Below are 25,952 nucleotides of genomic sequence, written 5' to 3' on the forward strand. Positions count from 1 at the left end.
TCCCACCCAGCTGACATCTATTGAACGGGTTCACTGTTAAAAATCCAGAGGAATAGGAATAATGGATAAACAGTCTCAAGGCTAAACTTCTCTCTCTGTTCTAATGTTTCTTCAACTTTCTTGGATATTGATCGTAGCAACAAGCATACAAGAACGTTATTTATTTTTTTACTATGCTGCAGAAAAAAGTCGACTGGTACATTGACTGTACATGTATGTCTGAGTATTGGCCAACGAGATCGAGGAAGCATATTGTCTGAAGACCAGCTTGCTTCATTCCCATTTCAGAAGGAGAAAAAACCCATCAAACAACTAAATCCTTGGTTACAAAAGCCTTGTGACCAGTATGTTGGTTTGATTGTTCAAGGCTGTGTTCTTGGCCCGATTGTTAACAGGAACTGACATCAGTTGAATAGTTCAGCGGGTCTTTGAGGGCCCCTAATTCTGTTTAATTTTATTTCCTTTCTGCAATTCTGTCGCAACAGTGGCACACGCTGTGTTTTACGTCTCCCCCACATCCCCTTGGTATAAAATAAATCTGCTTGATAAAGACTCACTTCTTTGGTGCATAACAATTGTATTCATCTTTCCTTAGCTTCTGGAAATAAAGTCAGTCAAGTTTGGTGATAAACAGCTATAATGAGTGGAAATCATGTAGGCACTAGGCAGGGACTATGCCTAAATGAAATAAAATAACACAAATTTATTTACATTAAATCTCAATATAGTAATCTCAATAATTTTCCATGATCTAACAAGCCTGTGAGAGTCACTGATTTATGTGGGGTCTTGTTTCTGGACTCTGCACCACTGTGGACGTGTGGCCTCCTTGAGGCATCAGAGTTTTATTTATGCTTTCATTTTGGTCGAATATGCTCCTCTTTCCACTCACTCTACATAGGTTCTTTCCATCCATGTTCATGTTGTGGCCCTAAAGAGAGTTGTTTGGCTTCTTGAGGACAAACCACTAGTGGCGCAGGGAAATTCCACTCTGAATTAGTAATTCAGTAATATCTATCTTCGTGTCGCCACTTTAGAGGCTTTTGTAAGATGAAAGTACAACTGAATGAAGAGATCAACACATTTAATAGGATTCACAGTTTAAGTGTTTATCGCTAATAATTTGCACAGAGTCAGCTCAATGCAGGCTAGTTCCATACTAGATATAATATAATTTCATTCCTTGCTTGTTGTATGTAAAAGTCTCATTACAGAATCGTACTCTGTGTGTAGAGTGCAGTCAGCTCTGCAATGGCTTGGGTCGTTAGTTACTACTTGGCTTGTGTGTTCACTGCTGATCTAACTGGATATGTAGATAAATTCCTGAAAGAGGTCCAGATTTCATGCTTGGGTTGTATCCTGGACGGCTGAAGATAATAAAGAACACAAAGCATGTCAGCGCTTTCAGAGATTAGGCACACAATAGATTTTTGTCTGGTGAAATAGCCCTCCATAGTCCTGACATGCTGAGTCTGAAAGACAGCCCCTCTCCAGTGTGTCTGCTGTGCTGTGTGGATTGTGTCAGTGAATTAGGGATGGGCTTCTGTACAGTGAGATGGCCCAGATGTGGCCTTACTATTACTGTCTTCTTCCCTGCTCATTACCCACTTACTCTTTCTATCCAAACCTATTTGTAACTAGAAAAAGTGCCCTTCTGGGCACAGGTCTCCACCAGGAGGATAGGAGTGTGTGTGTGTGATGTTTGGCAAAATGTTTAGGAGCAATATAAACGTGTGTGTGTGTGTGTGTGTGAGAAGGCTTGGCCTGTTGTAGTGCCACCATGAGGCTGATTTGAAAACTGTCAAGTGGCATTTCTTCCAAAGCCTAGTGGGAATATGCATACACAGTTTCACCATAATTGGACGCTGCGTTGAGTAGTTGTGGCGATTTGTACAAAACGGGTACAAAGCGGGCTACTCCTGAAAAGTTTAGAAGCCAATTGTAGCCAATGAGGGTGGATTATGAGAAATCAAACAAACCCGTCTTAATCACATGACTATGGAGAGGAGAGGTTAACGGTGCTGGAGATTAGCTGTTCACAGACGGAAGGACGGACGGACACACACACACACACACACACACACACACGGACGGACGGAGTGCAAAACATACTCTCTCCCCATGCCTTCGGCCTGGTGGAGACAATAACCTATCCACCTACAGTCTCATCTCAACAGGGTACATGGTGGTACCTTGTTAAATAATATTTCAAAGTGCTTGTTATAGTTGTTAACTTATCACCCCAGGCAAATGTTCTCCAGTTACACATGGTCAAAAAAGTTGTGATAGGCGACTATATTTTGGTGGACTATATGGACTGTCAACTAATAGTCATTGTCTTAACGTTGGATGACTTGACCTCAAATAACACTTTGACAGTTGCTAAATCTGATGCTGTGCTGCGGAAAGAAAATTGCCACTGTTCTGGGCCCAGGGTGACCAAGTACTTAGAATCATGTTAACGCCACATTTTTCATGTGTGACTTCACAGCAAGCTGTCCTTCAAAATGAGTGCTCTACTACAACTGATGGAGTCATATTAATCACAGGCACATACTCGTGCTATGGGCTCTTGCCTCTTGGTTTTGATTCTGTCAGGCTCTAATATCATACTTGTGGGATCGGGTGTCATCCCAAAGTGGTGTTTGTGTGTACGCTTGGCTGCTGGATTTAGTCAAAGGTGAAGGCATCTCCCCTATGTTAACCCCCTTTCTTCTATTGACTATGCGGGCTAATGTCAGGGGGTTACGCCTGTTCCCAGACTACATCTGAAACCTGAGGCGACCTGCAGAATTTCTGCACCTCACCTGCTTCTATAAAAGACTGCAGAGGAGCAGCAGATTCACTCCTTATATGTCAACATAACTTAAACGTCTGTTATGATGTAAAATTCACTTTGGTAAATAGCATTTTAAGCATTTTCCATGACCTGTTTGGATTGGGTATTTGAATGCATTTCAAAAGCGATAACTAATTTGAAAAGTCAAGACCAAAAAAAGTCCTTGGAGAAAAGATTGTTGATAACAATTACAATTTTGACATTGCATAAATGTTTGGCCAACATTGAACTGATCAGGTATTTACGCCTGCAGGTATTTACCTGCAGGCGCCTTGGGTCCTGTGGGCGCAGCGAGCTGCCCAGTTCGATCCCGGGCTCCCCCAGAGGTAGAGTCGAAGTGTTCTTGAGCACGACTCTGAACCCCTAATTGCTCCCGATGTGCAGGTCAGTGCCTTGCATGGTGTAGGAATGGGGGAATGTGCTTTAGTTTGGATAAAAGCTCTATATAAATGCACCCTTTACAATTTATTTACTTCAAAAAAGCAGATAGCTACAATGTGACGGGTAGCTATTTTGAAAAAAGCTTGACAATCTTTAGGTACTTTAACCCTATTGTCATGCCAATGCTTTTGCATCCTTGACTAGACAAGGACAAATTTACCTGCTATGGTTCTTTTTTATTTCCACTGCAATTCAAGCTGCTCTCATGCATTTTAGCAGACCTTATCCATGGAGCAGAAAAATAGTAGACGGACGGACTGACACACGGATGGACGCACAGAATGCAAAACATACTGATGAGAGATGAGATGAGATTCAATTTATTGTCAATGTACAGTACAAGTACAGCACAGCGACAAGTATTTTCGCATCTCACCAATAGTGCAAACATGTCAGCAAGGAGGATACATTAATTACAGTAGTACAGTAGTAGTGAACTGAGCAGTAGTCATTTAAATAAGTAATAAATAAGATAAGAGAAGAAGAAGAAAAACATGATCTGTCCATATTGCACGTAGCCCTTATTGCACGTGGCCCAATGCACAGGGTGCTAAACTAAGGTCCAGAGACCATATTCCACAAGTCCAGTGGCCATATCGCATGAGTCCACATAGTGTTATAGACTAGGATGAGTCTGGGTTGGGGGGAGGGGGGGCTGGCACTGGGGGAGGGAAAGGAGTGGATGAGGAGTTTAGGTAGATGACAGTGGAGGGGAAGAAGCTGTTCCTAAGTCTGCTGGACTTGGAACCAAGGCTCCTAAAACGTCTCCCAGAGGGGAGGAGGGCAAACAGACTGTGGTTGGGGTGAGAGGGGTCCTTTATGATTTTATGAGCCTTCCTCAGGCACCGACTGTCATAGATAGTCTTAATGACAGGGAGAGATGTTCCGATGATGCGTTGGGAAGTTTTCACCACCCTCTGCAGTGCCTTCCGGTCAGAGGCTGTGCAGTTTCCGTACCAGACCGTGGTGCAGTATGTGAGGATGCTCTCGATGGCGCAGCGGTAGAAATTCCCCAGGATCTGAGGAGACAGATTTACTTTCCTCAGTCTCCTCAGAAAGAAGAGACGCTGGTGGGCCTTCTTGACCAGAGACGCGGTGTTGAGGGTCCAGGAGAGGTCCTCAGAGATGTGGACCCCCAGGAATTTAAAGCTGGGGACCCGTTCGACCTCCGCTCCGTTGATGTGAATCGGAGCGTGAGTGACAGCCCTAGTCCTCCTGAAGTCCACTATGAGCTCCTTGGTCTTCTTGGTGTTCAACGCCAGGTTGTTGTCGGCACACCACGACGCCAGATGCTGGATCTCCTCCCTGTAGGCTGTCTCATCGTTTTCCTTGATGAGACCCACCACAGGGGCGGTGGTGGCTCAGGGGTAGAGTGCCTGGATGGTAAACGTAAGGTTGCCAGTTCGAACCCGGGCTCCCCCAGAGTTGCTGTCGAAGTGTCCTTGAGCAAGACACTAACCCCTAATTGCTCCCGATGTGCTAGTTGGTGCCTTGCATGGTTTGCGCTGCCATCGGTGTATGAATGAATGTGTGTGTGAATGGGTGAATGTAATGCACAATCTCTGTAAAGCGCCTTGGATAAAGGCGCTATATAAATGCACCATTTACCATTTACCACCGTTGTGTCATCTGCAAATTTGATGATGGTGTTGGTGCCGTGCATAGGGGTGCAGTCGTGGGTGAAGAGGGAGTAGAGAAGGGGGCTCAGCACACAGCCTTGTGGGACACCAGTGCTCAGGGTTAGGGTGGAGGAGGTGAGGTTGCCTATCCTAACAGACTGGGGCCTGTCAGTGAGGAAGTCGAGGATCCAGTTGCAGATGGAGGGAGTGATGTCCAGGTCCTTGGTTGCCACAAGGTCACCAAGCTTAGTGATGAGTTTGGATGGGATGATGGTGTTAAATGCTGAACTGAAGTCGATGAACAGCATCCGTACGTGAGTGTTGCTCTTGTCCAGGTGAGTGAGGGCACAGTGTAGGGCGGAGGAGATGGCGTCATCAGTGCCCCTGTTCTCTCGATAGGCAAATTGATGCCTGTCGAGGGATGGGGAGAGGCCAGCTTTAAGGTGAGCCAGGACCAGCCTCTCGAAACACTTCATGATCGTTGAGGTGAGTGCGACAGGTCGGAAGTCGTTAAAACACTTTGCAGAGGAGTGTTTCGGCACAGGCACGATGGAGGTGGACTTAAAGCACGCAGGGACAGTAGCTTGGGCTAGGGACAGGTTGAAAATGTCCGTGAGCACCTCCGTCAGCTGCTCAGCACAGCTCATAAGCACCCGACCCGGGATGCCGTCAGGCCCAGCTGCCTTACGTGGGTTGGTGCTGCTCAGTGCGGCGTGTACATCCGTGGTGGAGAGAGTGAGGGGTTGTAGATCAGCAGGTAGGACAACCCTGGTGGGCGTCTCCCGGTTGTCTCTGTCGAAGCGGGCATAGAAGTGGTTGAGGTCGTTGGGGAGAGAAGGGTCGGTTGCAGGGGGGGGCGTTGGAGGGTTTGTAGCCCTGGCTGAGCAGTAGGCCTGCTTGTCACCTGATCTGAAGGCGGTGTCACGTGCCTTCAGCTGCAACCGGACCTCGCTGTTCATCCACGGCTTTTGGTTGGGAAAGGTAATTATCCGTTTGGTGGTGGTGACACTGTCGATGTTGGAGCTGATGTGAGCCAGGGCAGAGGATGTGTAGGAGTGAATGTCTATGTGGGAGTCTATGGTGGCCTGGGTGGCAAACAGGCTCCAGTCTGTGGGTTGTAACAGACGCTGTAGCTCCAAGTCTGCCCCATCAGGCCATATTTTCACAGATCTGGTCAAAGGCTTAATCCGTTTGATAAGTGGCGTGTATTTGGGGAGGAGGAACAAGGAGAGGTGATCAGAACGTCCCAGGTGGGGGAGGGGAACAGCTCTGTACGCCTCTTTGATGTTAGTATAGACATGGTCTAAGATCTTGTCGCCTCGTGTGGGACATTTGACATGCTGGTAGAACTTGGGGAGCACAGTCTTCAGGTTGGAGTGATTAAAATCTCCAGCCACGATATAGGCTGCCTCTGGGTGCAGAGTCTGGTATTGCCAATAGCAGCATGAAGCTCTTTCATTGCTAATTTAGCATTAACCTCAGGGGGTATGTAGGCTGCGATCACTAGGGTGACAGAGAATTCCCGTGGCTGGTAAAAAGGTCTGCATTTAACTACCAGGTATTCCAAGTTAGCAGAGCAGTGACTCTCAACTGTGGTGCTGTCAGTGCACAGTGCATTGTTTACATAGATACATAAGCCGCCTCCCACAGTCTTGCCTGAATACTCTCTCTGTCTCTCCCAATGCCTTCGGCCTGGTGAAGACAATTTCCAGCAATTTCTACCTCTGTGTAAGTCTGAAGTCTGTGGACTTGACATTTGGCAAGTCTGTAACTCAGTTATTACCGCTATGCTAACAGCTATAATACAAACTCGGCTATGACCCCTATGCTAACAGATAATATAACATCAAGCCCAGCCAGCCCATTAAATGGTCCATTTTCTCCCACCTTTTTTAAATGGACTGTGTTTTCTGGAATGTAGCCTTGCATGGTCGGTGCCAGACACATTTCTATTTGGATGGAGCTTCACTCCCAGCCAGGTGTTGTTCACATGTCTGTAAGAGTTACCAATGTACCGTAGCTGAAATCAACTTATGCAATATTCTGCAAAAAATATTGCTTGCATTTGTCCACTCAGTTTCTCTCAAGTGGTTTATTGAATAAGAACGAAGTCCCATTTTTGTACGGCAATTTCTGGAATATGAGAAAAGATACCTGAAAGCATCTGGATCTAGTGTGATGAACGTGATGGCACCATACACTTTGTGGTCTTATGGCCATAAATCCCTAGCGAGTGCCTCAAATGAAATCCATTCATACAGTACTGCACCGCGGTAAGCCAATGCATGCCCTCCATGAATCATATTACAGACTACCACTAAGGGGACATTTATTTTACTAACCTGTTGGCTGTGATTTATTTTTTCAATTAAAGCTCCTTTTGATAGATCTCCCATAGCTTCCAACAACAACCCAGCATTGGCTTTGCAGTGGAAAGGAAATGGTCTTTTCATAAGTCTGTCAACCTGAGATCCTGAGCCAGCGGTTTCCTGCAGTACAGGGTTTTCTCTTAAACTATGCTAATTAATGAATGAACTTTTGGATATCCCGTACAATCTATTCAGACCTCACCTAAAGCATTGTTTCAAAAGGCCAGCCGGAGCTGCTTGGATAGTTTGACATTTTGTCCAGGAACTAATTTCCGTCTGCCTTTCTGCATCATGACTTTTTCATGTTGGTGCCCTGTTTGTTGAAGCACAGTGATTTTCATTTAAATGTTTCATTTACTAGGCCTATAATCCTCAAATGATGGTCAAATGAGGTCTCATATTTTGCATTGTTTGTTGCCCGGAGTCCCGCAGGGCTTTATCCTTGGCCCTCTCCTCTACAGTACACAATCTCTTTGCCAATAATAGATCTACAAGCTCACAACGTGTCACAACTTTAAGTGGTTATAGTTATTTTGATCTGAAGGTGTTAGTGTTATTATTAGCATAGTTCACTCTCTGTTTTATGGGATACTAGTACTAAATAGGCATCAGTTTTAGAATTAATTTAGTTGTGAACAGTCCAATTATAAAATTATTTGCCTCTCTCCCACATGACAGACCCAGACCTTGGCAATTATAGCAATCTTGCACTGAAAGATTGTATTGTTCTCATTATTTCATGGCTGCCTGTAACTATTGTAACCACTTTTCAAAAGAAGTGTGTCAACGTTCTGTGCAGTGGCAGTAGGTAAAACATTGGAAAATAATTAAGACCCGGTATCAGACACCAAATTATTACAACTGATGTTGATATATATCAATATCAACACATAGCAGCTGTTGTTTTGCTGCTCACTTTGTTGAGAACGATGAGTACAGAAGTCAGCCCTGTTGTGCTAATAGCCAACAGAGCTGTGTGGATGTTTACTTCAACATAACCAGGCCTTGATGATGGCCTGGCTTGGACCACCATTTAATTCCAGAAAGAATTTGCTTCATGCACAGCACTGTGGCTCTTGTTATCAGTAGTGTCAGTCAGCAGTAGTCTCCATCATTTGGAAATAGAACAGCACATTGTTCAACTGTCCACTGAGCGGTCCTAAATGATCACTATGCATGTTGTGTATGGCGGATGGCCCCACAAATTTCCTTAAATTAATACTATATATTATAGCCTAGGTGCCAACTTTGTCAGTGAAGGAGATTCATAATCATCAGCCATGTAGAAGCATAGTCTTGCGTAGATGATCAGAGGTCTCCGCCTACTGCGATGTCTGGTGACCTATGAATTCAATTTAGTTGCTAGAACAGTGGCGAGAATGGCCACTAACAAACCTACACCTACTGCTTTGAAAACAAATCACATCATTGTCCCAAAAGTTATTTTTAAATCGCAGAAGTATTTCCACCCAATTTTAGGAACTGCATTGAATTCAGATCACATCACCACCACATCAGACATATCAGTAGGCGGAGGTATAGGATTGCAGGGCTTGACATTAACTTTTAGAGGCACTTGTCCTGGGCGGAAAAGCCACTTGTCTGGAGCATGTGCAGACACAAATAGTTCTTAAATAAATTAACTGTAAGTTGGTTTTGGTGAATACATGTTTGAATATTAGATGAATATATTCAGTTTACAAGTTAATACTTTCTCAATAGACCGGGGCTGTCTATTTGCTGAATAATGTGTCGTCTTTTAATTCATATTCTTGATTTGATTCTAAAATGTTTAAAATGTTTGACATCATCGAGCCATAAGATTGATTGCTCGTTTAGCACAAAGAAAGATGTAATGATGGCCAGTAGCCGTTTAAAATAAATAAATAAGTATGTGACATAGTGTATTTTTCCCTATTGAAAGTAAAGAAACAAGCCACAGAATAACACAAGGTTCGGTTTTCCTGAAACGGAATGGCAACAATATTGGAAAGGTGATTATTACGAAAGCCTGACAGACAATATTGTTGGCTGCTATGAGTGTCACAGAAAAAGTGAAACCAAAGTCACTTGTCCAAACGAAAATTTTAATGCACTTGTCCGGAGAAAGATTGATTAGTTGTCCCGGACAACAGGACAAACTTTAATTTCAAGCCCTGGGATTGTCTGACTATACAAGCCTAGTACAAGCCAGGTGTAACTGTGTGGCAATGGTTTACATGGCTCACGGGTTACATAGGAGAATGTTGCGTCGGGTCCCCTGGATGGAGGTCAGACTGGCTCTGCAAATGAGCCAGCTGTCTGGAAAGATGTAGCCCGGCAGGCCGGTATGTTTATCCATCTCCCTCTTATGCCAGCTTATCCACAATTCTTCACTGCAGCAGTTTTCTTCATCTTGTTTGAGTAATGCTCTTTTATTTACCCAAGGTCATTTCAGCTCATAGGTAAATAAGTACCACTGGATTTAAGAGTTCAAAGTTATTCTCAATCTCATGGTGGGGGAACAGTCCATTGTTCCTTATGAATAACTTTCCCCCAGAGCTAGAAACCAGACATCCAAAACTAACTTGCAATGTTATACCAATACAATGTTTGAGAAGCTCCCAGTGAGATGCAATGTATATTTGAATCCTATAAATCTCAAGGCATATAAATGTATCATCAAATAATCCTAGTCACTGTCATAATTTTCAGCCTCACTCAAGACACTGCCACCCTTAGATCTCCATATATGGAGCTGACCTGTTCTGACATTCCATATGTTGATAAACTAATCAAACCATGTACACTCAAGACATGCTCCATATATAGCCATTACATAATTCCTTCATATGTTGATCTGACCCCCCATGCCAAAGTGCCAGCGCTCGCCCAGCAGTCTGCCATCACCCAGGTGGATGCGTGCATGCGACCACGCCCTTTATGGCGAGGTCGCTTCTCGCCCTCAGGGCGTCTTACTGGTATACATTCACTAAACCTCACTTCATTCATTTCTGTGAAAGTTGCTCACCCAGCATATTCCCCTCCTACTCCCCTTCTTTCGGGTTTGGGCCAATGCGTTAGAGCAGGGGTGCCCACACCTTTTTGACTTGAGAGCTACTTTCAAAATGACCGGCTCAACAAGATCTACACATCAAAAAAATATTATTCCATTGCTGAACATAAGTTTAAAAATCACACCTGTGTGAAGTGAGGGGCGCTAACGCTAACGAGGGACACCGTTTGTAAAACAAACGGTGCCAACACAGACATTAAACGCCATTAACAATAAAGAGACAATATGACGTAATGAGTTAGATTGTGACGTAAATTTTCCCTTCATTGTCGATGGCGTTTACGAAACAAACATTGAACTAAAAACAAACATTAAACCTGTTTATAGGAGGGGCTAGCACCCCTCAAAAACCTAACTGAGGGGGCTTTGGAATAGCGGCGATGGTGTTACATATAAGACAAACTCACTTGGAATGGGGAAATTTAATTTGAAGGGTTTTCTTGTACTTTGTAATCTACTGACTTACAGTGAAACACTCTTGAAAACAAAGTATTGAGTATAAAGTCAACTTATTTCAAGTGGTCAAGTCTGACTTGGAGATATAATAATGTACTAATGTAATAATGTACATTATTGAGCTAACAGAATATTATTCTGGGGATTTAAATGTGGAGATTGTGGACAGAAGCTATTGGGTTGTCAGTGACTTTACTTTCTAAGGAAAATTATTATGATAATAATATTACCATCATATAAGAACATTATAGAAAGGGCTCCTGAGGCTCCCACTCTCACTAGTGTGATAACACTGTATGTCAATTTCTCATGGTGGAGGAAGTTGAGGAACCATAACTGATTGGGCACAACCAGTTGCCTCAACTTGCCGTACCCATGTCTCTTGGCCAGCCTGTGGTTACGAATAACTGAAGTGATCATATTAATTATCTCTCACAACCACACGCATGATATTGTAAACCTCTGCACATTCACTCACTGACATACTTAAGGCATGGATAATATCTGCGAGAGAGAGGTGTACAGACACCAATGCTCAGTTGAAACTGTCACCCCGGCCCCTTCCAGTTCATCTTGATGAGTCAGTTGTCAGCCAATCTGGGAACACATCGGCAAAAAAAAAGAAAAAACAGCACCCTCTGCTGTTTGTTTCCTTAATCTGTTCTTGAGAGATTAGTTGTCAGCTAAATTAAGCTAATTCCGTGTCTTGGCTACATGATAGATCATTCATTGCGGCGCAGTTAATCTGCGTCTTTAATCAGTCCCAAGACGAGGAAGCAGGTGCTGAGTGTGCTCACTTTATTCACTCCTCAAGACACCTCACATTGTGTGAGCAAGAGCTCTATGCCGATAGCAGGCCAATTGTTATGCAAATCAGCCTCTTAAATCACTTGATTTCCCCCATTCTGATCATCACAGTGCTTCTTTGCAGGTTTGGAGTGCAGTGCTCCAGAAAAGTTTTGTACTATAATGCAATAAACACTAAATATGGCCTGCAATGGAAATAAATGAAAGCTGGCACTTGCATGCCAGAATAGAGGTCAGCATTGATTCAATTTTATTCATAGCGCCTCAGGTTTGAATATAGAATTTTCCAAAGCAATGATGACATTTCTTTTCTAACCATACTTTTATTCAGTCAACTCAATATGCATGGGTGGTGCTGGTGCATGGACCCCTAAAGTTACGTGGTGTGTATCCCTGTTGAGTTTTGTGAGTTGTACTGCAAAGAGTGAGCTAGTTGCATTCACTCTTATAATTGGAGCACTCATTGTTAGGCTAGTTGTTTGTGTTGTGATTTTACGTAGAGAGGCATTATCCTGTCATTCTGAAGTTCCTACTCCATCATCTGACATGATGAAGCACGTTTGCCAACACCAAGCTCCAACTAGATGGGGAGGGATTTAAGATTTATAACTCAGGCCACAGTTTTGACCATATTCACACGCCGGACATTTTTCTCTTGCGTCATTCCCCACCCTACCCCATAGTCTTGTGGTGAATGTTGAATTGATGATTACCAGGAAGTTGGTCATGGAATGTCAGTCAAGGCAAAGTACAATATTTGAGTATGAGTAAGTTGTGTGTGTCTGTGTGTGTGTGTGTGTATTGCACAGGTTGTTCCATAGTGTTATGCATTTCCTTCCGTTCCTTAGGGCCAAGCCCTTCCCTGTGTGTGCACACACATGCTCAGATCAGCCCTGACGTTTTGCAACAATTTTTTGGGGATACGGTTCAAGGTGTGCAGTGGGCATGGGAGCAACGCTGGGGAATTCCTTCACATGCCCTGTTTCGTTTCTACCAATTCTTGTTGAATAAGGAGTGGACTCTTTGGGTATCGTCTCCAGATCTATACCAAACTATCTGTCACACACTGTGATCCACTGTCATCAAAACAAGAGGTATTTTGTCTGTGTGTGTGTGTGCGTGTGCGCAGAGATGGGCAGTATTTGAAATACATGTATTTGAAATACGTATTTGAAATACTTTTTTGTATTTTGTAATTTGTATTTCGCTGGGATGGAAGAAATTAGATGTATTTTGTATTTAGATAAATTTTTTGACCCAGTATTTGTATTTTGTATCAAAATACATTTTCAATGTATTTTGCCCATCAGAGATGGGCAGTATTTGAAATACATGTATTTGAAATACGTATTTGAAATACTTTTTCTGTATTTTGTAATTTGTATTTCGCTGGGATGGAAGATGTATTTTGTATTTAGATACATTTTTTGACCCAGTATTTGTATTTTGTATCAAAATACATTTTCAATGTATTTTGCCCATCTCTGCGTGTGCGACTGTGCGTGCACGTGTGTAAATCGACATTCCTTAGCTGTTGTATTGGTCAGTCTGAGTGAAGAGGTTTCAGCTGTCTGGAGTAGCAGAAAGTCAAACATTTACGCATCTATTAATAGCTCTTTGTGTTGCTGTTAGCAAATCAATCATGTTAGAGACAACCACGCACGCACGTGCGCGCGCGCACGCGCACACACACACACACACACACACACACACGTCACACGTCACACATCACACACACTGTGTTGGGGGCAGTCTCGAAGAAATATAATGCAGCTGTCATGAATACTTCGAGTTCAGTTGATGCACAGCTAGGCCTAATTCTTTTTCAACAAATTGTTTTTTGGGCTACAATATAGTATTGATTATGCCTTTTGAAGTGTGAAAAAGCATTCCAGACCACAAATATTACTTTTATTCAACAAAGTCAATGTGCGCTTTGAATGAGGCTTGTCGCTTGTGACACTTTGCTGCAGTGGCCAGTAGCTCCATAATGGAACACTGCTGAGTCCCACTTACAAAGTTGATCAGTTGGCATAAGCTGGACATCTCTCCCTCCCTCTTTCCTGTCCGTCTTCACTGTAACTATCAATAATGGCACAAAAGACAAAGACAAAGCTTTTTTTTTTAACAGTCGGCCGATGAAACATTGTTTTTGCGCATGCAAAGTAGCCTGCAGCGCTGATTTGCAGTTTTGCCAGGTCTAGTTGCGGGTTGCTTTTTTTGGGCTTATTTCTGACGTGTAGTTGCTTATTTGGACTTGCTTTCAAGATTCCCTTTGAAAATAGCTGATTTAATAGGGCTCAAGTGGTGAAACCGGTCACTTCTTTTGGGCTTGTTTTCATAGACCTGCATCTGCACCAAAACAAATTTCCGATCAGGTCCCGACCTGTCGATAGCGCAGTGCAGACGTTAAGTTGTCGGCAGGGGACACTATCCAACTCCTTCCGTAGCCAACGTCGGTGCTGTGTGCACCTTAGAATTCAGGGAACTGTAATTATTTCCCTGCTATTTTTTTTTCTTCTCATTTTCGTCCATGCCCCATTTGTCTGTGTTGATGAATGTCAATGACCTGGTTCGTTTAGCAGGTGACATGAAGGGGTTTCCTCTCATGTGGCCCTCATTTATCATGGGAGTGTATAAACCAGCGTAGAATCATCTCACGACGGGGCTCACATCTATCCTGTCAATCACATCGTAAGAATGGATGCGTCTGCGAGTGGGATTATGAGGTGGCCTATTTGCATGAGGCAATAATCTTCAATAGCCTATCTGTCACACTAACGTATGCATGGATGTGCTCCCGTTTTAATTAATAGGTGACTAGACTGTCTGACTGACCATCTAATCAGATAAGATTGTTTTAATGCCTTGATTGTCAACCCTGTATGTGTAAGTGATATGTAGGGTACTAGCCTAGGGTTATGTTAGATATTATATGTTAGGTTACATCATTATTTTAGGATTTAGGTGTTGCTGCTGTAACACGTTGCTGCTACACGTTTAGATGGCTGTCAGATTGCCAGACAATGCTATACTGCATGTCTTCGATGAAGATAATTTGTGTACACGACCTGGAGATGCGAGTGTTGGGTATGCATGCTCACGTCAAAGTGACAATAGAAATAAATATTCGTGAGATCAGTGTATGGCCCTTTTTTGGTCTGCGCAAGCTTGATAAATGAGGGCCAATGGCTCTTGAGTCTATTGACCTGCCGTTATACTGTATGTAGTCGAGTGACTATGGTTCCTGCATCATTTGTAGTATTGGATAAGAAATTAATGAGTATGTATGTGAACCTAGTTACCATTAAATTATACGCATGCTTGAGGTCCTTCCCCCTCTTCCTGGGGGGGGTGGGGGGGTGACATGATGCGCAGTGATCATGTCAGTGATTGTCAGAGCGATCAGAGACCGGATGAATTAATGTGTCTGTAAAGGAGATTCAAGGTGTAAAGATGTCTAGGCCTATGTCTCACAACTGACATGCTGCAACAGGAAAACACCACCAGTTCTCCTCAGACTTAATAGTATGTCAGCAAACAGGCTGATCAAAAACATTTTCTTTGCCATATTCGATTATTTTGCTCTGTTGGAAGCGAGGAGAGAATCAAGGAATATCCTTGTAGGAGTCATCCCTGTGGAGTTGTGCGAGATGCTTTAAAGGGATAGTTCACAATATTTTAACTTAAGCTGTATGAAATACTGCAATACGTTAAAATATAGTGGTTGCAACTTGCAACTGAATTATTTGATTGCCCGAGTCCCGTGGTGGGAGTTCTGTTCTGGTTTTGGTGAAATATTAAGTAGTTACGGTAATTTTGTGGGGGGCACTGGGGGGCAGGCATTAAAATGAAATTAATTCACATTTGTATTGTTGGCCTAATTTCCACCATATAGAGCAACTTGTGTTCATTTTTGACCCATGTGTTAGAGGGGTCAAAGTTAAATGAAAGTTTTGTGAATTAATTTCATTTTAATGCGTGGCCCCATTGCCCCCCACAAAATGACCGGGACTACTTAATATTCACCAAAACCAGAGCAAAACTCCCACCACGGGACTCGGGCAATCAATTAATACAGTTGCAACCACTATATTAATGGCAAGTATTTCATACAGCTTAAGTTGAAAAATGCACTTATGAACTATCCCTTTAAAGGCGCAGTGAAACGGAAATGGTGAACAACATGAAAATGGTGTTTCAACATGAAACACCGGTCTGAAGTTTCTGAACCAATCAGAGCGTTGCATCCCTTCAGGCGATGGGACGGTAGCTAGGGACGGTAGCTATGCTAGGCGCAACAGCGTGGTGTTGTTTGTTTATAAATCATATGGTCGGCCAGCACAGCCAGTTTACTGTTATGTGGCTTATTTCTTCCATATAATGTTTTCAGATACATATTCTAGCGTGATGATTAAGTTGAAAGAGAGTAATACACTGTCTGGATGTTATCTGGAATGGAAATAAAAACGGAGTATTCTGTAATCAGTAGCAGCTGTGATGGACGGACACGCAAATATGGGAAATTAAACGGGTGAGCTTCATTGTTATTGGCTTTTATCGATGTGTATCTCTACACGTCATCACGCAGCACGTTTTCGTTTTAATAAATAAATAATGCAATCGTTTTCATGGACCTTTGATATAAAAACACACAGAAATGAGAATTTTCACATTTTTTTGGCATCCATTGTTAGGTATGCCCATATAATGACCACGGATATGGTCTAAAAGTGTGAAAAACGTCTTTTTCATTTCACTGCACCTTTAAGGTGCGGCCGTCTTCCAGGTTAGTAAACCAAATCATGTGACCCACTAAAGTCAGGATGGTGCAGACTGAGCAGTTTCTTGGCAGACCTTGAGGATTTGAATGATTTAAAAAGGGGATTTCGCTTTGACTTTCGTCAAATTGGCTTGGCCTGAGATGTAGATATAGTAGTTGACTGATAAGATATTGTTTTTTTTATGTATTTTTGGCCCGTTACCTCAAGGTTTAGGAATGGGATAACCCTGCTGTGATGAGCAGGTCAATGAATTATCAAAGCAAGCACAGACAGAGATATGTTTTGTACTAGATTTTGACTTGGATACATGCATGCTGACAATATTAAGCTATATACTACAATCCCAATATCATATGGATTTTTATGTAAATGTTCTTAGCTTAGTCTGGGAAAGGATGGCCATAATTGCCATAATGACATGTGTCTCTTTGTTTAGACTAGAGTGATCTCATTGTGGGTCGTCCTGTGAACCACCTAGCATTGGCCTGAGGCATTATCCGTAATGATAGCCTTTAAACTTTAAAGCAGTGCTGACTGCACTTGCCCGTTTTGCATCTCACGTGACTAGTGTCAGTCCTCAAATTGCGTTTAACATATACTTCAGTTCAAACTGGCGAGAGGCCTGATACTTTTAACTGTCGGAGAGGTGAATGAATGGATATTTTCTTCTCAAGGTTTGAAGGAAAACAGGAGGAGCAATCTTGAAGAACCAGATGGGTTGGTGGTGTGTGCCTGTGAGCCAGCGACTGGATTGCGGTAGTTTGCTAGTAGCAATATTCCCTTGACTCCTATCTTAGAGCTGCTTCGGATCCCAAGCCTGTCAGAGTTAAGTAATTCCTGCCCAGATAGCCAGGATGGGAAATGTCAGAGGTAAGCTTTCGATACAAATCACAACTTTCCTTTGCTTAAGGGGGGATGGAGGTATGGGCCTCAGATATGGCTTGGCTTTCTTTCCATATGTTGGTTTTTCAGTGGTTGTACTTCGGTCTGAACAATGTGCAGTTTCCTATTGGCAAAGTCAGGCTGCAGTGGGACGTTTCATGACCCGGAAAGATTTAGGGCTCCATTTTCGTCACAGCTAAACCCCTTATCGCTAAACTTCTTTGCCTTTTTCAAAAACATTTTTGAATAGTTAAAATGGCCAGTCTACAAGCTCACAACGTGTCTGTCAATGTAGATTGGCTAGTTGAACTATTCAAAAATGTTTTAGGAAGTTTAGGTATAAGGGGTTTAGCGCTGACGGAAATGGAGCCCTGATCTCTGGGTCTCAGTGTGGAAGGCATTCTAAAGAACCTTTGGATGTAGTCATTATTTGCGTGATGAGACGAAGCAGTATTTGTGAATGCTGTGTTCCATCCTCTCACGGAAATGGTAACATTTAAGCAGGGATTAAAAGAACATTCATGCACGAAGGACAGGCCATTTAATTCTTCATTCATGGTGTTTAGGAGCAGAATTAGGGTGACATGTTGAACATTTCCTTCTGTTCTAGTAGAATAGCAGTAGAAAGGAGGTGTGGGTTTGCAACTAGTTAATCTGGTCTGTGTTGTTTTCTTGCTCGTTTTGTATTGTATTGTCTGAGATTTAGCAGGGTGGAGGAGGTGCCGCTCAGTCAATGCTCTGCTGGAAAATAATGTTTCCATCAACGCAAACTGTACTTCAAAGAAAAATCATTTGGTTTCTCACCCATTCAAGTGTCATCTTGCATGTTATTCTCATCTTGATTGAGACATGGAATTGCGTAAATCACTGGTTCCCAAACAGTGGGACGGACTCGGGACCCATTTGTGGGTCACGGACCAATTTCATGGGCCACGACTAGAGTAAAAATCCCTCTCCATTTAATAATATATATTTAAAAAGATAAAATAAATAAATAATAATCCTATACATTTTAAAATAACAAACAATACAAATCTAAGCAATTCCAAAAGTGGAGCACTTCTAGATCTGCTATTTTTACTAGATTGGGTCCCGGGCAAACATCTAATCTCTCTTTTGGTTCTCGACTCTCGTCTCGACCTGAAAAGTTTGGAAACCACTGACGTAGCGGCGGGACCTGGCGGAGTAAAACCTGACAAAGTTATCTACCGGGATACTTATTACTAATACTAGATACTACTACCTACTATAATAAGGATTTGTACTGTTGGTGAGGTGTCTGAGGACAATTCGTATAGGACCTTTTCTTCACAGGGCCCTGGTGGGACTAGTTGACGACGGACGGTCCGTCATTTGAAATGGTCCTACTAAAACTGAATCTGTATAAATGGTCCTCGTAACTGAATCTGAATCTGTGTCCTGAGTCCTCCTGACGATGCTAAAGCAGAAGAGAATAAATATTACACCCGCATTTGGAATATTTACTGGCCGCGGAATCGAGGATTGTTCTCCGCAGAATCAGGAATGTTTTCTGCGGAATCAATACGGTTTCTCTGCGAAATCCTGTGGGGACTAGTAAGAGGTGCCCTGAGTGTGAGCCCTGTGACCAGCCTACTCCTAATGAAATCCCATGTCGTTCTGCCACGCCGACACCCCCCCGGCTCTGACATGATCGGCTCAGACAACTTGAAATGCCCATGCTGCCGCGGTGACAGCAGCCCAGAATACTTTAGGGTCACGTTTCGCGGCCTCGTCTGGGGGACCTCCCACAACCTCCATGTCTTGGCTCATCTTCCCCTCAGACTACATTGGCCTGGGCCTTTTATGTCTATCCTCACTGTAAACAAACCAGCTAGCTCCCAAACTGGCTGTCAGCCGGCGCTAAATGGTTCTCTTATCGCGCGCGCGCGTGTGTGTGTGTGTGTGTGTGTGTGTGTGTGTGTGTCTTAGAGCGTGTATCTTGGTGTGTCAATATGTGTGTGTGAGTTGATTGTGCATGGCGACATGCCATTCGATGTTGTTTTTTTATTTATATTCTTTTAGAAGTCACTCCTTTGCCAAGATTGCTCAGCCGTAATCAGCGCAGTTATGTAGACTCCTCCAGTGAGCTGCAAGCTGCCATAATGAATTGCAGATATTAAAATGGACAGAGTCATGAAAGCAATGTTGAGTTATAATGCCAGCAGCAGGCAAGGGTATTTAGTTAGTTTAGCATATGGTTATTTAATGGCACATTTAGCGGCTCATATTCCAGCCCATGTCTACGGAACGCTGAGGCTACCCTTTCACCCCATTCTCCCAGATAGCGACATGCTGGTTGCTGGGCCTGTAGGTCTTTGCAAGATATATTATGTGCGGAAATTGAGCTGTGGCATGTATCTCTGTGTGCTTGGCTTTTAAATGACAACAGCGGTGGATTCTAAAGGCAGTAAAAGCTGTGGCAAAAAATAAAATCCTTGTTTCCCCGAAGTCAAATGGCTGTTGTGTCTTGAGCTTCAGCCCTGCGCACCGCAAGGTACCCATAGGAGCTTTTAGCTGTCCCTATCTACCTGAGCACGCTCCTTCTAGTAAATATGGATCCGCCTTCAGCCGCCTCCCCTCGACGTTCTTCCTGTCAACAGATATAATGAGGCTGTAACTATTTGTCCTCCTTTTTCATTTCAATCCTGTCGTCCAGGAACCAAAGAGAGAGGGAGAGGGAGGGAGCACCTTATCTCTTCCGTCGGGCTGCTGACATGTGTTTTCCTCTGAGACCTGCTCTGTCTCGCTTGCTGAATCTCTCTCTCTCTCTCTCTCACTGTCTCATTTTCTCTATCTGTGTCTTATTATTCCTGTCTCTCTTGTTCACAGCTTTCTCATACCTAAAACATTTGAACGTGCATTGATTCTCCTTCTCTCTCTTTCGCACACACACACACACACACACACACACACACACACACACACACACACACACACACACACACACACACACACACACACACACACACACACACACACACACACACACACACACACACACACACACACACACACACACACACACACACACAAATTATGCACACTATATGCCTGGCACTTCAGCATTCCTAGAATTGGGTTTTCATTGCATTTTGGACATCAGTCAGTGGAAGTTCAAATGGGGTCATGGTTGTGTGTGTTCCTTGTGGCATTGCCATCAACGTTCAATACACAAATCAGTTCATTTGTCACTTGGAGGCGATATGGAATTAACCTACGGCATCACAGACATCAAATATTCATGCAAAACAACTTGAATTGGCCATATGGCATGTGTGGGCGTGTTTATTTGCTGTTGGTGGCATGTGATCACAACTCCAGTCTCAGTATTGCTTGGCTGTGTATGTATTATGTAGGGGAGGGGGGACTCATGTGCATGTTTATTTGTGGAGTGTGTTTGCACATGCATGCACACACACAATAGTGTGCGTGAGGCCCAGGCCGTAGCGTAACGGTCTGGGCACCGGACTGGTAATCCAGTCGCAGTGTGCCGCGGGTTCGACTCCCGGACCCGACACGGCCTTTACTGCATGTCATCCCCCCATCTCTCTCCCGTTTCCTGTCAGCCTACTGTCTGTCCCTTCAAAAAATCAATAAAAAGGCGTAAGCCGCAAAAAAATATCTTAAAAAAAAAAAAAAAATAGTGTGCGTGTGCCGGTGGTTGGTGTGTTTTTTGTGTGTGTTTCTAATCCTGTCGCAATCATTATTATGCAATTTTTTGAGATTATTGCAATTATTTCTAAACGTTTCCATGTTGATAAATGTTCATTATTTGCAAACATTTTCAAGAAATAATGGAAATAGCAGATCTACAAGCTCACAAAGCATCATGCATTGTGAGCTTGTTGAGGGACTATTTCCACTATTAATGCTTTTTTATATATATAGTATAAAGTTATTAATTATGTCACTCTGTTCTTTGTTTATTTAGATTATGTCTACCATATCGGCATGTGCAACTTCAAAGCCTAAAAGAAATATTTGTATTCATATGTCTCTGTGTTTGACGACAAAAACACAATCGAGTTGTTTATCGTGTGTGTGTTTGTGTGTGTGTTTGTGTGTGTGTGTGTGTGTGTGTGTGTGCGTGTGCGCGCACAGGAGGAATGCCAGCTCCTGAGCCGAGCCCAGTGACGGAGGAGGGGCTTCTGCTGACCATCCGAGAGGGGTCCACAGGCCACAGCATGGAGGTAGACCACACTGCCAACACCATCCTGGCCTCCGTCAAAGAACAGGTGGGCAGCGCTCCTGCTCGGTCATCACCGCCTATAGTCTCGACAGCGGCATTATGTCCCTCCATATTACCACTCCGATTGATAGAAACCACCAAGCTTGCAATGAATCATACTAGACCTTACCCGTTCTGAATAATATGAACATCAAATGATGTACAGTCTGGGTGATGCGATGTAATAGATCACATTGCTGATTGGGAGGGAATTGTCCTGTCTCGCTATAGTGCACGTAGGCTACGCTATCGCACTCATAGCGGATGTATCCCCCAAAAAGCATGTTTTTGCAATATACGTTGTGAGATTCAGCATTTGCTGCACCCCCTATGGATGCAAATGGAATTAAACAGGCCCCTCCCACTAACTTTGGAAGCCCATTACAGCCGAACGATACAAACTATGAAAATTCTGCCTGTGGTGTTTTAATCGGATAGGGCCATGGATCATGTACCTATGTTTGTGAGTTTTGCACAAAATCTGTAGGTGGAAGAGCAAAAAGTGTGTTTTGAAGAAAAGTCAAAATGGCGGAAAAGGGCGCAAATGACCTAAGGTTCAAAAGTTATAAGGCGAAATGTAAAGTGGGCTGTTATAGCGCCACCATGAGGCCAACTGATGCAATTATGTATTACATACATTTTTATAATTATTATGAAAAGTGTTAGCTCTGACGGTTTCTGAGAGAAAAATACTTGATGTGAGTTTTTGCATTTTCCCATGTAAATCGATGGGGACTTTTAATTCACTAATAAATTTAATATTAATTAATCATTTGTTAAATTGAAAAAAGGGCGTCACGTAATATTATGGTGCAGCCAGTGAGGAGCTATGACAGACAGTGTTTCAGACAGACATTCAGACATTGAGTGAATTAAAGTATGATATGATGATATACACAGGGTTGGGAGGGTTACTTTTAAAAAGTAATCCCCTACAGTTACAAGTTACTTGCTAAAAAAATGTAGTCAGTAACAACGTAATCCCGATTACTCCATTTAAAAAGTAACTACAAGTTACTTTCAGTTACTTTTGGATTACTTTTAAGTAAAACTAAATTTAATTAGATAATACAAGTTTTACCATTGATAGACAAGAATGTTGAGCCTATGAAATTAAGATAAGGACAACTGAAATATGGTTAAGGTCATTTAATTGTTAAGAATTTGACCTCTGAACAGTTACATTACTGTAGAGTCATTGTGTCAACTTATAACAGATCATAAGAAAAATGCATCTTGACCTACAGAACCATTTTGATTGTTTGATTGACAACAACCAACAACTTTGACAACCAACAACTCCATCCATGTGTGGTCAAAGTGGCAAATAAAAACTATTTTTGACATTCCTGGCTGACACTCATTTAGATAGACATGGCATGAGTTTAAAACATTGACTAGACAGTAAAGACTCATTTATATAGTCTACAAAGAACTCAGCCCTATACAATTATATTTATACCCGTAGGCTACTCTTTAAATAAAAAGCCTCATTGTATTTGACCTAAAAGAGAAGACTGCGCTACCCATTATTTATCCCCAATCCAATATATCATATATGCTCTCCTATCTAGTATCTCTGCAGTGTTGCCTGGTCTGATTATTATAAGCCACATTGGGCTTATTTTTCTGAAGTTGCTTGTAAATAATGGTAGAACGGTTGTGAGCTTGTAGATCGTCTATTTTCAAATAGCCAACATATATAAATATGCACATTGTTTAATGGACGATATATATAGCTTTGAAGTGCTCGTGTGGCCTTTTATAGTCGCTTCTTTTGGGCTTGTTTTCATAGACCTGGTTGCTTATTTCTCTCGCAAATTGGCAACACCGCCCTGACGCAGCAGCAGCCTCCACTGTGAGGATTTTACACAGAGTCAGAGAGGTGCGCTCAACTCCAATCCATTCTGTTTGGTGTTATAATAATTTATAACTTGTTTGTAAAATTAATGAGGGGAAGGGAGAATGTAATCCTCATGTAACCCCCGTTACAACACCCCCGTTACTGTAATCCAGATTACACATTTTAAAATGTACTCTAAGACGTTAGTTAAACTTTTTCTTTTACTCTGATTACAGTAACGGATTACATGTAATCCGTTACTTCCCAACCCTGGATATACAGTAGCACATTTAAAAACAACAGCAGTTGACCCAAAGTGCTTTCCATAACAAATAGACCGTAGTCTATCCACAGTGTAGTAAATGTCCTATGTTATTTCTTCATTCTCATTCCCTGTCAAATGTCTTTTACGGTGAACAAATGAAGAACGCATACTGCAATTGCAAAAAAAATCCGGCATTACAACACACGCATGCACGTACAGTCGTGCACACTATTCAGAAACAAAAGTTTCAACATATACATTTTCAGACCCGCAGCCAAACGGAAAACAGGAAGTTCTATTATGGCTTGTGTGTCCATTCCAACTGTCCATATATACCAAGTCGTCTCTGCTTTGTTTTCACTATTCAATGAGGTAAAATGGGTTGGATTGTGCTTAAGCTGCTGATTGCTGAGGCTCGCTGTCATGGCCAGTCTCACATCGATTCACAATCAGAGGGGCCATCTAGAATAAAGAGTATTGAGCCTGTAGAGAGAGGGACATGCTCTCTGACTCATTCCTTCTCTCTCAATCTCTCTCTCAGTCTGTGTGTACACGCACGCACGCGCACACACACACACACACACACACACACACACTACGGTTGACTTTTCTCGCTGGCCCGTTTCCAGTGTTCATATAGCCTAGTTTCCACTTCATGGCCAAATGCGGTTACTTACTCCATTATTACAGATTTTGAAAGCAAGATGTCTGTCTCTTTGTTGTTGTACATTGACAATGGAGTTGATTTGACAGTTGGGGGGGGGGGGGGTTCTTGTTAACCCCACGTATTCCTTCTGCGGGAATGTTGCTGTTGTTTAGACAATTCAGTAGGAAGGAGCACCTGTCGATGTCACTTCCTTCCCTGGCGTGCTGCTCAGCCATTCGTCCAAGACTCACAGATATGAAGGCAGCGCAGATATCCTGAGCTTTGCACTTAGAATGACTGGCTGGAGATGTATGCCTTGGGGGCGAATTCCTGTTGGAGAACCGAGAGATGACTGTAAGTTAATCGTTCTCTGTCTTTAAGGGAGTTGGGAGAGACCAGAGGGAGGGCGAGTGAGAGGTCATAGACTTGTGTGTGTGTGAGAGTGAGCGTGGGCTTTTTCCCTCTGGTCTTTTTGCGAGAGGCTTTCCTGTGATTGTGGAAACGCCTACCTTCGAGGGATCCTGCTGCTGGCATAAACATGCTAGCCCACCATGCTGGAACTGTGGTTTGGGGCTACTAATGCTGCAGCTTGTTTAGGATGAGTGCCTGTGTGGTGGTGACTGAGTAGTACTCTATCGATGCTCCCATGCTCTCTCACAAGCTGCGTTCAGATATGGATACCGTTAACCTTTTGCGACGCTAACTAACATAAGCTGCCGGCATAGGCAGTAGGAGGAGAGGCGTTTCACATTCCCCATTTTCCTGTACAGTTTGCGGTACCATTCTCATTCTTGGCGTAACTCTCTCCCACTACCCATTAAGGACGGGAACCCCCTTTTGGATGTTTACCTTTCAAGATGGGAACCCATTTTTGGGTTGCTATTTACAGTATAGTATTTATTTTTTGTCATTTTATAATACCAGAACGGTGTCAATAATTGGGCACTGGTCTACTTGGAACGATGCAAGTTGGGAATGCATCCCCCAGCAGCCCCACCCAGTTATTATGTCTGAGTCCCTTTTATGCCCAGTTGCCCACATGAGTTCTTTGTCATGAATATATGGAGTCTATGCAGGTACTAAAGCCTGTACCCTGTCGAGTTTGAAGTTGGTGGGGTGAACGGTTCCTGAGTTGCGTGGATTTCAGACTCACAAACGTACGTAGTCGTACATACAGAGACTTGGTGCATATATGTTTTTCAGAAAACTTGGGTCAGGATTTAGAAGCCATGTTTAGAATCGGCCTCAGGTCTAAATTAGTTAAAGCATGCTTGCTGTACACAACAGACAGAGAGGGAGTCTGGCCATTCATGGTCGAGCTAGGGACCTTCACAGACAGTGAGTTGGATTAGTTGTAACCTCACGTGAATTAACTTATCATGCCGGCATGGTGTTCACACTTGCTTTCCGCAAAGTCTTTGCCTGCAATGTTGTCCCAAGCTGGCATGAATGCCGAAACAAGATTGCATGTCGCACATGAAATAATATGCCAACAAGTTGCCTGCAAATCATGCCGAAACAAGATTGCACGTTCACAGTTCACAGAACTAAAATCAAATATGCTAAAAGTTGCCTGCAAATCTTCTATATCTGAACAGGGCTTTTCAAACTTGTCTCTACTGTGTCTTTTACTGTTGCCGGTCAGGCTTTGCCCCGATGCCCAAACAAGGACGGACTTTCCAGCAGCGGGGTCTGTT

General features: G+C 43.0%; 1 protein-coding gene across 5 annotated transcripts in view; it reads left to right on the plus strand.

The window, feature by feature from the left end:
• Positions 1 to 25,952, plus strand: part of pkp4 (plakophilin 4) — a 99,681-nt gene that overhangs the window by 1,478 nt on the left and 72,251 nt on the right. For 4 of the 5 annotated variants that reach the window (XM_083776961.1, XM_083776963.1, XM_083776962.1 and 1 more), the window contains exons 1-2: positions 17,117 to 17,240; positions 21,375 to 21,508. In XM_083776961.1, the coding sequence (XP_083633087.1) occupies positions 17,225 to 17,240; positions 21,375 to 21,508 (150 nt within the window). In that variant the 5' untranslated portion in view covers positions 17,117 to 17,224. Of the gene's footprint in view, positions 1 to 17,116; positions 17,241 to 21,374; positions 21,509 to 25,952 lie in introns of those variants that run through there. The other variant, XM_083776964.1, reaches the window with a different exon arrangement.

This window comes from Protomyctophum parallelum (genome assembly GCF_964188405.1).
Source record: "Protomyctophum parallelum genome assembly, chromosome: 11".
NCBI lineage: Eukaryota > Metazoa > Chordata > Actinopteri > Myctophiformes > Myctophidae > Protomyctophum > Protomyctophum parallelum.